The sequence below is a fragment of the Sprattus sprattus genome (assembly GCF_963457725.1).
Source record: "Sprattus sprattus genome assembly, chromosome: 15".
NCBI classification, from domain to species: Eukaryota; Metazoa; Chordata; class Actinopteri; order Clupeiformes; family Clupeidae; genus Sprattus; species Sprattus sprattus.
The window spans coordinates 21,391,080-21,403,818 of record NC_137913.1 but is presented as its reverse complement, the minus strand read 5'-3'; the positions used below and the strand labels follow the sequence as shown (position 1 = coordinate 21,403,818).

General features: G+C 42.3%; 1 protein-coding gene across 1 annotated transcript in view; it reads right to left on the bottom strand.

Annotated features, from left to right (window-relative positions):
- Window positions 1–12,739, bottom strand: part of grid2 (glutamate receptor, ionotropic, delta 2) — a gene marked incomplete at both ends in the record, with an annotated part of 276,437 nt that overhangs the window by 233,925 nt on the left and 29,773 nt on the right. Inside the window, one exon of the mRNA XM_080852173.1 lies at window positions 6,398–6,553. Coding sequence (XP_080708299.1) covers window positions 6,398–6,553 — 156 coding nt within the window. The remainder of the gene's footprint in view (window positions 1–6,397; window positions 6,554–12,739) is intronic.

Genomic DNA, 12,739 nt, shown 5'->3' with positions numbered 1-12,739 from the left:
GCAATGTAATGTAAACTCCTGAATACCTATGAATCCAAACATCCGAAACAAGCCAACCTAAAAAAACTATTGACACGTTTGGCTGAAAAATATATCACAGTATCCATTAAAGAACCCAATCTGCTCATGCAACAGAAACATGCCTAGTTCTTAACTCTATTTCAGCCATATGAAAGGCTTCTATGTGGTTTATTCTAACAGACTCTCTATATCATTCCTGACTGACGAGCTTACATTCTAATAGCAACTGTTTCTTAGTTGATAGTGATTTTGATGCAAGACAAAATAGGCATTATAATAACAAACATTTTTACATTTGCAACAAGTGGGTGTATTGCTTTACGTATTCCTCCCTGTTGTACATCTATTCTGAAAAAGCTGTAATACCTTCAAGGTAATATGTTACCAACAATACAATGATGGATGTGATGATCTAGAGCACCTGTAGCCTTCGGCTTATAACTAGTGGTGATGTTATACTTGATAACTCATGTATTATATTCCTTAGTAGCATGAATGATTAATGATTGATAAAACCATACTCTTCATTTGTTGTATGCAATATGCTACACAGCTAACCCAGATCAAAGCAAAAAAGTTCAAGGTCTTAAGTGTAAATAGACTAAAGTGTTACGACATTCCACCCATTTTCCATGCCAAGAAATGAGAGGGCAGAATTGCAAATATTATAACACAATCAGGACGGACGTGTCAATTTTGAAGCAGTGTCGATATCTCACAATGAGCAGAAGCGGCATCAAAAACGGGATGGAATAATGAAGAGGATAAGACTTAAGAAGAGCAATAACATGATTGCGCAATCACACTTATAAGGGTTCAGGATTCAGATTACATCATTGGGAATCAACCACATCTGAGGCAAACTTCTTCCTATTTTATTTTCTTCAACAGCATGTCCCCTCCCAAGAAGACAGCTTTTTTCTCCGTGTGCTATCTCCATCTTCTGTCATAGCTCCACACCCACACATTGTCATCTTTGGGCAACAGCTTTTTTTGTTGTGACTTTGAGTAGGTATCTGTGCATCTGTGAGATAAGACGAGAATTCAGAAGAGACAGCCAGCTGAAGAGTAGAATCAATTTGCCCAGCCTTTTCCCACATGGACTGATTTTCTCACCCATTCATGGAAAAAAAAGGTTATTGCTTCAATCATGCACACAGCCATGTGAACCTAAAAACAGTGACATGATCTGTATTCTGTGAATTCGGAAACATAGAATAAGGACCCATTGAGTATACACCAGTGCAGCACTAATGTCATTATATCATAAACAAAAACAATGTATACAGTATATACATATATATAATATAATAAAGACACAATGAGTGTCCACACCATGTACACCAGTGCTGCACTCATGTCATTATATCATAAACAAAAACAATGTGTCAACTTTGTCAACTCAGATGGCACTCAAAGTTTCGGTCATGTGACCAGCTCTTTGTCTGTTTTACTAATCCAGCTAGTGTCAGGGCGCTGTCTAATCAGCGGCCCTCCCACTGGATTGTGGAGGCTATCTCCCTGCCTTATTACAGCAATGTACTGCCCTTGTCTAAGGGGATTGAGTGCTCATTCCACTAGGGGGCTGGTGGCACGCTTCATGGCTGTCCTTCCATCCTCTTGTAGACGGTGGCCCAGTCAGTGAAGAGTGCGGGGTGGACTTGAGTATCCCATGGCAGTGACCTGGCTCATGATGGCAGCCGTGGCCTTTCTACATCACAACACATCATCTGCCTTTTAGGTGTGAATAGACATGCCAGGGTGTGATATCCCATACTATCTGTGTTGTACCTCATACCTCTCCTTCAGGGAATAGTGATTATGTTATCCTTTCAGTGCGGTTTGTTTGTTCGTTTTTTTTGTCTGCCTGTTTGTATGCAGGATTACAGAAAAACTACCAGCACGATTTTCAAGAAACGTGGTGTAGCATGGGCCAAGGAAGAACTCATTACAGTTTGGAGCCGATCCAATTCACGTTGCGGAAACACAAATTATTTATCACTTTTTTTGCCACTGCGAGATAAGACCTGCAATAGACCTGTGTCTGTTTACCTCAATAACTGTAAAGAAACAGTAGAAAATGACTGTTTGTGTCAAGTTTCGAGGAAAATCTAACTGTCGACTCCATCTTCTGTTTATAAGCCTGGCATGTGGCTAAGCTACTTTGCTGGGCAAACAACCCTTCTTAACCGGCACTGGAGACATATAACATCTCCCCATTCATTTTCAATGGCAAAATAAACAATTTGAAAAAAGGCAATTCAAAAATAACAAGAGAATATATCAAAGAGCTGCATAGAAAGTGCATTGCATTAGGACAGACCTGTGAAATCTGCACTGGTGACGATGTAGTAACAGTCAGAGGAGAAGCATATATGAGTCATATGTCAAATATGAGTGAAATATTAATAATAAAAGAACAATAGGTGCGCAATCACATAATTACTGTAAGTTCATAGGGACTCAGCCATCTTGGGCTTGCCCATCAGACCCACAGCTGATGGGGGAAAACATTGCAGCACCATTTAAACTCCAACAACAAAGACCTCCTCTCTACACAGCCTGAGGAAAGCACAGGCTTGTTTGGCCAAAGGGGAGCTGCTGGTGCGAGTGTGGAAAGCAAAAGCTTTTCAACACCTTTAACAAAGGAAAAACTTGGACAATGCTGACATCCAGTCTGGCTTCTGTTTTATGTTTTTGTGGCTACAGATCACAGAACAATGTAGTTACGTTCTTTTCATTCAGGATACATTCTGCACTACTGAGCTGAAGGAAATTGCTTAAGTCTGACGTAAGTACTTGCATTAAAATGTTTCACTGTCTTTAGATGGAAGTTACATGTTTTCTGGTTAGCAACAAGCATCAGGACTTTGTGGAAGAGGTTAAAACACTCAAGCTCACTACCCAGGGCCCTAATGTGATGAAAGCTCTAAACAACAAACAGAATTTCCAAAATAAAGGTTAGAATCATGATAATTGATAGTTTTCAGCTGACGTCAGAATGACCAGCTGAAGGGCAAAACAGACGTTCCACAGCTGTTTAACACGGGAGTTAATACAGGAACCACCCACCTTTCAAGCTCTTTTAATATTAGTTAGAAAAATGCCAGAGAGTTGTTGCTCGGTTGGCTGTTTAAATCGGTGAGGAGACAAGCCCAGAGTTAGTTTGTATCGCATTTAAAACCCGCTACCGCTCCTGCCAGCTGATTAAAAAAAAAGTTTATTTCGCCGTGGCTGCCAGCTGATTGTACGTAGACACGTCCTTCTGGTTAAACTTTTCTCGGACACACAGTAAAGTAGCCTTACTTTTGGAGATGGAAATAAAAGCAGTCACCCTGTTATGGTTGCCTAATTTATCATAATAACTGCCTAAAATCGGAATAAATCAAGTTATAAAGACAAAACAAAGCATGAACACGATTCAAATTGGATTACCCAGCTGCTGATCTACCTCAAAGCAAGTAGGCTAGGTAGTGTATTTTGTCATTCAACTAGTAATACTACAATGGCAGTAGAAAATATATGGGAAGATCAAAGTTGTCATTCGCTAGACAAGGTTTTCGTGCTTGTTTAAACCAGGGAATTGTGTCAAATAATAAAGAACATCGTTGGGTAGGCTAACGGCTGCTAGCTTACAGCAGGTACCTCGCTAGCTGGGACCTAGCTATTAAATGGCACTCATTTGCACTGATTATGAAGACGTGTTTTCGTTTTTACCTTCCACACCGTTGTGAACCCAACCACTTCTGAAAATTAAATAACTATCTGTGCTTTTGTAGGCTTTCAGTTTTTAAGATGTGTACGGGGACGGATTTTCTATTAGATAGATGTAAATATCTCCACACTGGAGTTCAGACAGGGACTTTGAGGAGGTTAACGAAATAAAAATGTCACGACACCTGCAGTAAATGTATCACAAGTTCCTGATTTGTTTTCCCTTCTGAATATTTCTGTCTGGCTATAGTGGTATGGTCTGTGGTTGATGGCAATCGTATTTGAGTAGGCACTGCTCGAAGATTTCCACTGTTTCTCCCTGTTTCGCTGTTCTTTTTGCCCGTCAGCTAACAATTGTAGTGACGTCACTGAAAACTATCAATAAAGAGGATATACAGAGAGAACATAAACAATTCACAGGGGCCAAATTTCTTTTTCTGAGCAATTCATAGCCATTGAGGATTGATATTTTATAACTGCAGGGTAAGATCATGAAAGACCACATCCATTTCACATCAGTCCATAAGTGGTTTTAACCTACTAAAGGCCCTTAATGCTTGAAAACACCAACTATCTTTGACGGGCAATTTCATTCTGTTTACACAATTATATATATAATACAAAGCCTTCCCACTCTAAAACTATTTATTCGAACATTATGCTTGCAGGAAAAACAACACCTGCAAATGGAAGCAGCTTGAGTTGAGAAAATCAGCTTTACAAAGAAAAAGGATATAGCCAATTGTCAAAGAGCACAGAGGGGGGTGCTAATGTAAAGCGCCGATTAGGTATCAGAGGTTAGCTACAGCACACTGCACAGTAACCATTAATCGTGAAAGCGCATCTTGTTCGAATTATGTACCAAGACCCATAATTCACTCTAAGAGGATGTAGCCCATGTAGGCTATTTGGGACTGAACATATGACGAAGAAAATTGTCATTCGAAGAGAACAAAAAGGCCAATAATGAGTGTTTTCCTTCCGAAATCAATAAAAACAGCATTTGATCTGTTGGAGGCTATTACCAAAGCCATACAGGATTCCCTCTGAACAATATATATTTTGAACTGCACAACCTGCAGTGTCCACAGATGGTGGTTTTCTCACACTGGATGCTATTAAAGAGAGTCCATGGTGTACAATGCATGGCTTGGATGAATGCCGTTCAAAGAAATTGCACAAACTAGACTTCTTGCAAGCTATATTGTGTTACATTGTTCTTTTGTATTCGTCAACGCATGCACAATCCACACAAACTAACTAACATGCACGCATACATGGGCACATACACACACACACACACACACACATACACACACACACACACACACACACACACACACACACACACACGTCCAATGAAAAATCAGTGTCTTATCAATGCAGAGAGGCACCATATGTTTTCTGACCATGACCTAGACTGGTCTGATGATGCTGGGCAGGTGTTTGACAGCGAGTTGGCTAAATCAAGGGCTTGTCAGGAAAATGGCAGTCTCCTGCCACACAACCAGACAGTTTCCTCTGGCAGTTCGGTCAATTATCCAAGCAGCATGTTTCAGAGCAGCGTTATTACAATTGCATACAATTAGAAACATGGCTCCATAATGTGCCATGCTGGAAACATCAAAATGTTGCACAAATTGACTAGTTCTATACAGCGAGACACATTTGCTATCAGATCTGTCCATGTTCAGTATTGTCAGATGGGGATTGTAGTGATAGCTTAACCCTTTGCTACAGGGATTTGAGATGCTTCCTGGTTTACAGTCATGTCCCTGGTACCAAAAGGTTCTTGCTGTAAACACTTCCCTATAACCCCAGACAGAGTTTGAAGGATTTGCAAACAAGCTCACGTAAGAGAATGAATAGCACATTATTATTGTTCACCTGTATGGTTGTGACCCCATGACTATTATTTCTATTTCTCCTTGATCGCATGGCATTTTCAGCTTGGATAGTGAGGCATGTATCAAGAATGGAGATTAGTATATGTCTCACAGGTGACAAGTGAAATTTAAGTTCCTGTTATCCACTGATAGTTAAATAATTTTGATGATATTTCCATCAACACATTAGAGAAACCTTGGCCTACACAGACTCAGAGTTATAGGGTAATTTGCATGGCTGATGATACAGAAGCCCCATTTTTTTCTGCATTAATGAGATCTGGTGTTATAAACATCACGCCTCGCTCGCAGTGGATCTGGCTGTAGATTATGCAAAATATTAGCTAAACAGTTCAAGCTGATGAACATCGATAAACATTGCTTCGCATGAAACAATAATACTTCCATTCATTCATGGATGACTAATTACATCCATTACATTGGGCCAGTTTTGAGCAAGTGCCATTACTAATAAAATACTGAGCGTTCGTTTTGGTCATTAAACAGTTCTACAGATTGAACAATGGTTAAAAATAATGAAAGCGCAGAACACATTAATAAACATAAGATTAGCAGTGCCTGCGGGGCGCACCTTTGATCTGCACAGCGTGGGGCATCCGTGGGTAGATGTGCCAGTGCAACTGTAAGGATGTCAATGCCTGTCTGGGTACTTCATTGTGCTTTTTTACAAGACTTTTTAAAAACTCAGGCATTAATAATTTCATTGCAGACAGACACGTCCCGTGGATAAAGCAGAAAAGTGCACAGAGCCTTACCTTCCTGGACTGCCTGAAAGGGATTGCTTGCGTCCACAAACTCCACCGATATTGTGATCTTCTCCGTCTCCAAGATCTCGTTGTTGAGGTTGAGGTCAGCCACGGCGAGACGGAACACCTCATCGTCCTTTTTGGCAGACTCATCGAAGATGGCTCCTACGGGAAATGGAAACGTAAAGGCATTGTTTCATTATGAAATCAGGGGAGCATGAAATTATTAATCGATTGAAATGCAAGAAAACAAGCCACAAAATCATAATTGCATTAAAGTACTGAGTACTTGATGGTATGAATCCAGGGAAACATAAGCATTATAGTCAACAGCGGAGCATAGTGTACATGAAGAGATTAGGTAGGACATTCAGTTCAGGGAACAAATTGATTTTTTTGTTCTTTGTAATGGTATATAGCACTTTAACAATAAACATTTAAGAACATCACAGATGAGAACAGTGGAGAGAATACACAACATTTTGATGAAATGCTTATTTCATCCTCTTTCATGGTTGTATAATTAGCAGACTACCTGATACAGCACAAAAAGTCTCATCAGAGTGGTACTAAAGCACAATCGCTTTTCTTGGAACAACAGCCTTGTCCTGCACTGTGATACTGTCTGAAATTGCCTCCAGACCTGATGTCTTCTTGTAACGTCCATGTTGTTGGCCTTTGTGCTCTCTCTCATTTCTCGTATAGCTGCCTCCTGATGTAAACAGGCAAGTTACATTCCAAAAATATCTAGTGAAGCAAAGCTAAACGCATTTTGCTGACTAGCAAATCATCTTCATTTTGAAGTAGATGGTGTGTGTGTGTGTTTGTGAGTTTGATACAGATTGATGATTCATAAACTGACCCATCTGGGACCACACAGTCTATGACCAAGACTATAATTTGCAGTAATGTATTCTGCAGACAGAAGTGGGAGATAGCTGGCATAATAATGAAACCAAACCACCAACCAATATCTGTTACAGTTCAACACACATATAAAGCTCTAGTACTGATTACCTCCCATATGTCACAAAGGCATGTATATGTACATCTGTTAACATTATGCACCAGTATATCCATCCAAGACGTTATGTGTGGGTTAGCGCTTCTGTTTCAGCATATTAGACCCGAACTAAGTAAAATGATACTCACACCCAAATGCCTGGCGCTATTTTTGAAATCATAAATAATTATGAGAAAAAAAATCTTTTCTGTTGTTTACACCTTGAGAAAGCAAATGGTTCCAATAAATCACAAGCCAAAAGGTAAGTGCTCAATTCCTTGGGCTATGATTCCAGTCTGTTGTGATGAGGTAAGATATCACAGTGCCGGTTACATTAAACCTAAGGCACACAGTTGATTGGCAACACAGTGGTCTGAAAACCTAGATATACTTATTTAACAAAACAAATCTCCCACCCAACCACCAGAAAAGCTACACATTTGGACTGTTATCTACTGCAAAAAAAGGAAACGGAAAAAAAAAACTCCATAATGGATCTTTTTATCTGGGGCTGGAAATTGAGTTGCCATAGAAACAAAACTCAAGGTGGATGTTTTAAAACATACTTTAAAGCTGCATATCTCGGTGTGAAATGCTATGGAGGGTAAACTGTTTTCCCGCCGCTGTCGTCATGCACACACCCTGCCTTTGTTTGGAGCTGTAACTAAAATCGTCAGACATCTGTGTAGATAGCAGCCGCGATTAGAACCTCTAACGGCAAATCAATTATCGATACTTGCTGAAATATTCAATTTCATATCTGATGTGGATCCATCTACGTATGAGGTCTACACAGTGGCACGCCCGAGGAAGATAAAAATGAAAGAAACAATGTGATTGTGCAGAGACTGATAACACAAATGTATTTTCTTGTCTTGAGCCACTGCTGCAGCATGTGTGTGTGTGTGTGTGTATGTAATCAAATCATGAGACAGAGGCGACTACAAATAACGGCACTATGTAGAAGATGGTACACTGACATCTCAGTATGATGTATGGCACATTTGCTCAACACATAGGTAGGCCGAGCTTGTGACAGTCCTGAAAGACATATCATACATGACGGCTCATACAAAACAATATCTATTTGTGAATTGTTCAATTCACCCTGCAGCTTTATGGCGAAGATCTGTGGCACATCTCGTTTCCTCCCAGCTCAGGAGCTCTCTGGAAGGCTAGTAGCCCTAGGGATTCTAGGGAGCACTATCCAGCCCTCCATCCTCCGCAACTTCATCCTCCGCAACCCCACCCTCATCTCTGAAAACAGCCCTGGAACGTGTCAGCACTTCAGCATGCATTGGAGGGTGCTGGATAGACACCATGAGTCCACATCATGCATTATGGGAGAGGTTGCACAGATTTATGCCCCTCGAGAGAGAGGTGGCAGGGGGCATGAGCGAAAATTATATTCTTTTCCAACTTAATCAATCCATATTTTGTTCCCCAAGGGATTCCCGCTGCACAATGTCTTTGCAGAGATATGGCAAGGTACTGCATTTCTGTGTGTGTGTATGTGTGTGTGCATCTCTCTGTGTGTGTGAGAGTGTGTGTTTGTCCATGTGTGTATTCCTGTGCATGTCTGTCTGTGTGTGTGTGTGTTTGTCCATGTGTGTATTCCTGCGTGTGTCTGTCTGTCTGGTTGTGTGTGTGTGTGTGTGTGTGCGTGTGTGTGTGTGTGTGGAATCGGAGCTGGCTGGTGATATGCGCACCCAGCCTTGAATGCTGATTTACAAGCTGGCTTACTTCAGCTCTAAACACCGGTGTGTGGGTGCAGCTCTTCGGCAATTGGATTTTGAGGAAAAAGGCAAACGTCATGATATAAATCAGGGCAGAGAGTAATGGCGTAGAGTCTGTCTCTGCAACAGCATGCCTGCCAAGGGCAACGGGGTAGAATCAGACCGTACAAACGCCACACCACTTCCCAAGCTTTTAACAAGTGCGGTCTCCAAGACTAACACAATATCTTGCATTTGCAGACCATTTTCATCAGCCAATAACTGACCACAAGGGAGTGGTTGTGTAAAAAAATAACATTGTTCAAATCTACATTTCCCATCAGTAGGCTACCACAAAGACTTCAAGAAAATGTGCTGTTATTTAAACTGAATAGAGGAACTACGGGTAAAATTTAAATGAAAAAACAATGGTCAAAACTGACAACCTAAAGACATTAAATCTAATGCACAAAAACAAGCCAGTTGTGCTTGATGTATGCTCTCACTGCCTACAAAAAATCCCTCTGTTTAACTACAGTTAATACAACATCAACAACTTTGTAACTTTCGCCCACCCTTTTGTGTCACACCCAGATTGAAGTCAGAGTTAATTAGCCTGTGTCTTCTCTGAAAACAATTCAAGATTAATGAAGCATTTTCTCTAAGGTAGCTTACCTATCAAACCCACAGAGAAAGCCTGAGAGGACAGCCGATATGTTCCTCAGTCTATTACCCCTGATGCCGTGCTCTATCTCAGTCCACTCTCTCTGCCCTCTCATGTCCACACACCCCAGATTTAAGGGACTATGAGTGAGGAAAGCTGCCTCTAGGCTCCTTGGCGAGAGATAGAGGGGATTTGTATGGATATTGAGCAGACACATTCCATGTAGCAGCCAGGAAATGTGTTATTCCTTGGGGGGGAGCACCCGCTCAGTTAGCGGGTGCTCCCCCAAGGAGAATTTCACTCAGCCATCATGTATCGGCACCAGGAAGCACCTTAGTGCACTTCTAGAAATAGAAAATGGAAAAGCCTAGCGGTGGTTTTGGAATCATCTTAGCAATAGCAAGGACAATGATGACAATGGGGATAATGGTGAGGATGATGGTGATGGTGATGGTGATGATGGTGAAGTCAGGAATCAAGGTCTATCTAAGGTGGCACCTTGAGAAGGGGGATGTGACATGAGATGAGAGACCACCCAGTGCCCTTTGTGCCCCGGAGGTGTAGCATGATGGAGAGGTGGGCTTGGGGGCTCTGCTGCGATGATGAAAGGTGCCGCTACTCTGGCACACCATGATGATGATGATGGCGGCAGCGATGATGATGATGATGATGATGAATTAGTTTGCTCTCGCACAAGGGCTCGGGAGAGTCTGGCCTCCGGATTTACGGCTCCGCTGCTGCACCTCTCGGGAAGGACGTGCGCGGTGACACCTCGGAGACAAGGGCGATTAACGAGCCGTGCGGCCTGGCAGAGAGGGAGTGGGTAATGCGCTGATATAATACGCGATATAAAAACAGCAACAAGCCGGCACGTTTATCACACTGGCAGCGCCGGCCACACACTGTCACCCATTAATAACTCTCAATTTTCACCGGTGCCGAGCTTCACCCCTCTTTTCATCATTGCCAGCATGCAAACAAAAGGCCTGTGTTCAATACCGTTGAGCAAAAAAAAAATGGTATCTGAACCAGTGCCCATGTCAACGTGAGCCAATGGCTGATCTGCAGGATAAGTTGGCCTGTGTTCCAGCAGGAAAAGCTGCTATACTGGGGTAGCGAGTTATGGTATGCAAAGACAGCTTATAGAATTCTTTTTGGGCAACAGGGACAAAAGGAGACGACAAGTATTCAGATTTAGATGAGATGCAAAAGGCATGCATTAAAATGTCACTGTAACAATGTTGAAAGGCATCTCCAGCAGAGATTATTTCTTCCATGGTCATACACAAAGTGCCTGACTATATCCTCCTTGGAGAACTAGTTCAAGACTACCCAAACACATAATTCGTACCCATAAAACCTCACACCCGTGATTTTTCCATTCCTTCCCTTCGAATGCAATTTTTAAATATTATAACAATGTAAATACATTTCCTTCATCACCAACGCACTGGTCCTCCGGACCCCCAGCTTTCCAAGCCAATCTGTAGCCCCTGCGCCACCGTCCTTCACCTTTCAGAGCAGGCGTCTCACTTCTGACATTTAATCAAACCTGGCTTAAATGGTGCCGCTGGATACCTCCAGACAGATGGGCATTCTGAAGACGTGATTCCCATTAGTGGGGGCTCCTTTGACATCATTAACGGTCACACGCTCCAGCCTCGCTCCTGTCTGTCTGCCATCCCCCTACCCTCTAGCAGGGGAATTGTGGGTGATGGTTATTTTCACCTGTCTTGCACCCCCCCCCCCCCCCCCCTTTCATTGCTGTCATTTCTGCCTGGACTCCTCTTCCTCCTCTTCTTTCTCTTCGTTACTCTGCAGGAGCCCTTTGCTGTGGCGGCTCAGGAGCTGGTCCAGACTCAACCAATCAGGCCCTCCGGGAAGCTTAGTGGGCCCGTAGCAGAGAAGGATAAGTGCCGCTGAAAAGGGCAGGTCCGGCTTGCCACAATTCCCCGTAATAAATTGAGGCAAATAATGGTGTCATTTCACACGAGTCAATTAATAGCCTGTGGGCAGGGTTTAAGGGACAGTAATGCTCAGGCTACACTGGACGTCACTGAATCTCATCACAGCCTGTAATTATTAGATTGAGTCATTCAGCGAGCGCAATAGCCATTTTGATCCCGGTCTCCCATGGGGGGGGGGGGGATAATGACATAGGTTATTGGGTTATTTCTTTCTTTTAAAACATGCTGATCCGTTCAAAATAGACTAGAGACTCCAGCTGCTCGGGGTTCCTTTTCAAAATGACAATTCTATTTGTCTGCTCTGAGACAATTTATTCTATTTGATGCCAAACTCGGCCATTCTGAGAGTCGTAATGGTTTTCTTCATGGTTCACCGCAAGTGGAAGACGTTTGTTTGTGACTCTGTACACTAATGTTTGGGACTCTGGTGTTAGTCGTTTTATGTTAAGACAAGGTCATAACAGCATGCGCGTGCCAAGTTCCATTAGTTTAACTAATTTGTCCAATCTTGGCAAAAAGTTAAATTAAAGTGTTTCTAAATGTGGGCCCTCTAGAAACAGCATAGGCGTAGTAGTATCGCAGTAGTAGTGAATAAAAACAATAATATCTAAAGTATTCTGGATGCTGTCGCACCCATGTTTCCAATGTGGACTTCAGGGGTATTTGATGTACCACATCAGGTGAGAGCTCTCCACCCTGAGCCGCCTTCATCTCCTGATGACTTAGTAATTATTCTTTCCTTCACAGATGAATGGAACCCACTGAATGAAAACCTTCAGAAAGCATCTCCAACTGCCTTTAAAAAATCACTATGGCAACACTCTCAACCTGACCAACCTTTGGAGAAACACTGCACATATTTTGGAGTTTCGAGAGTTTGCAGTATGACCTGTATGACACGCATGTGGAGGAGGCATGTCACATGAGCCTCACCCACGCTGATTCTCTTTCCCTGAGGTCAGTCAGTGCTAATGGTGCATGTGTGCGAATGTGGCCATATTT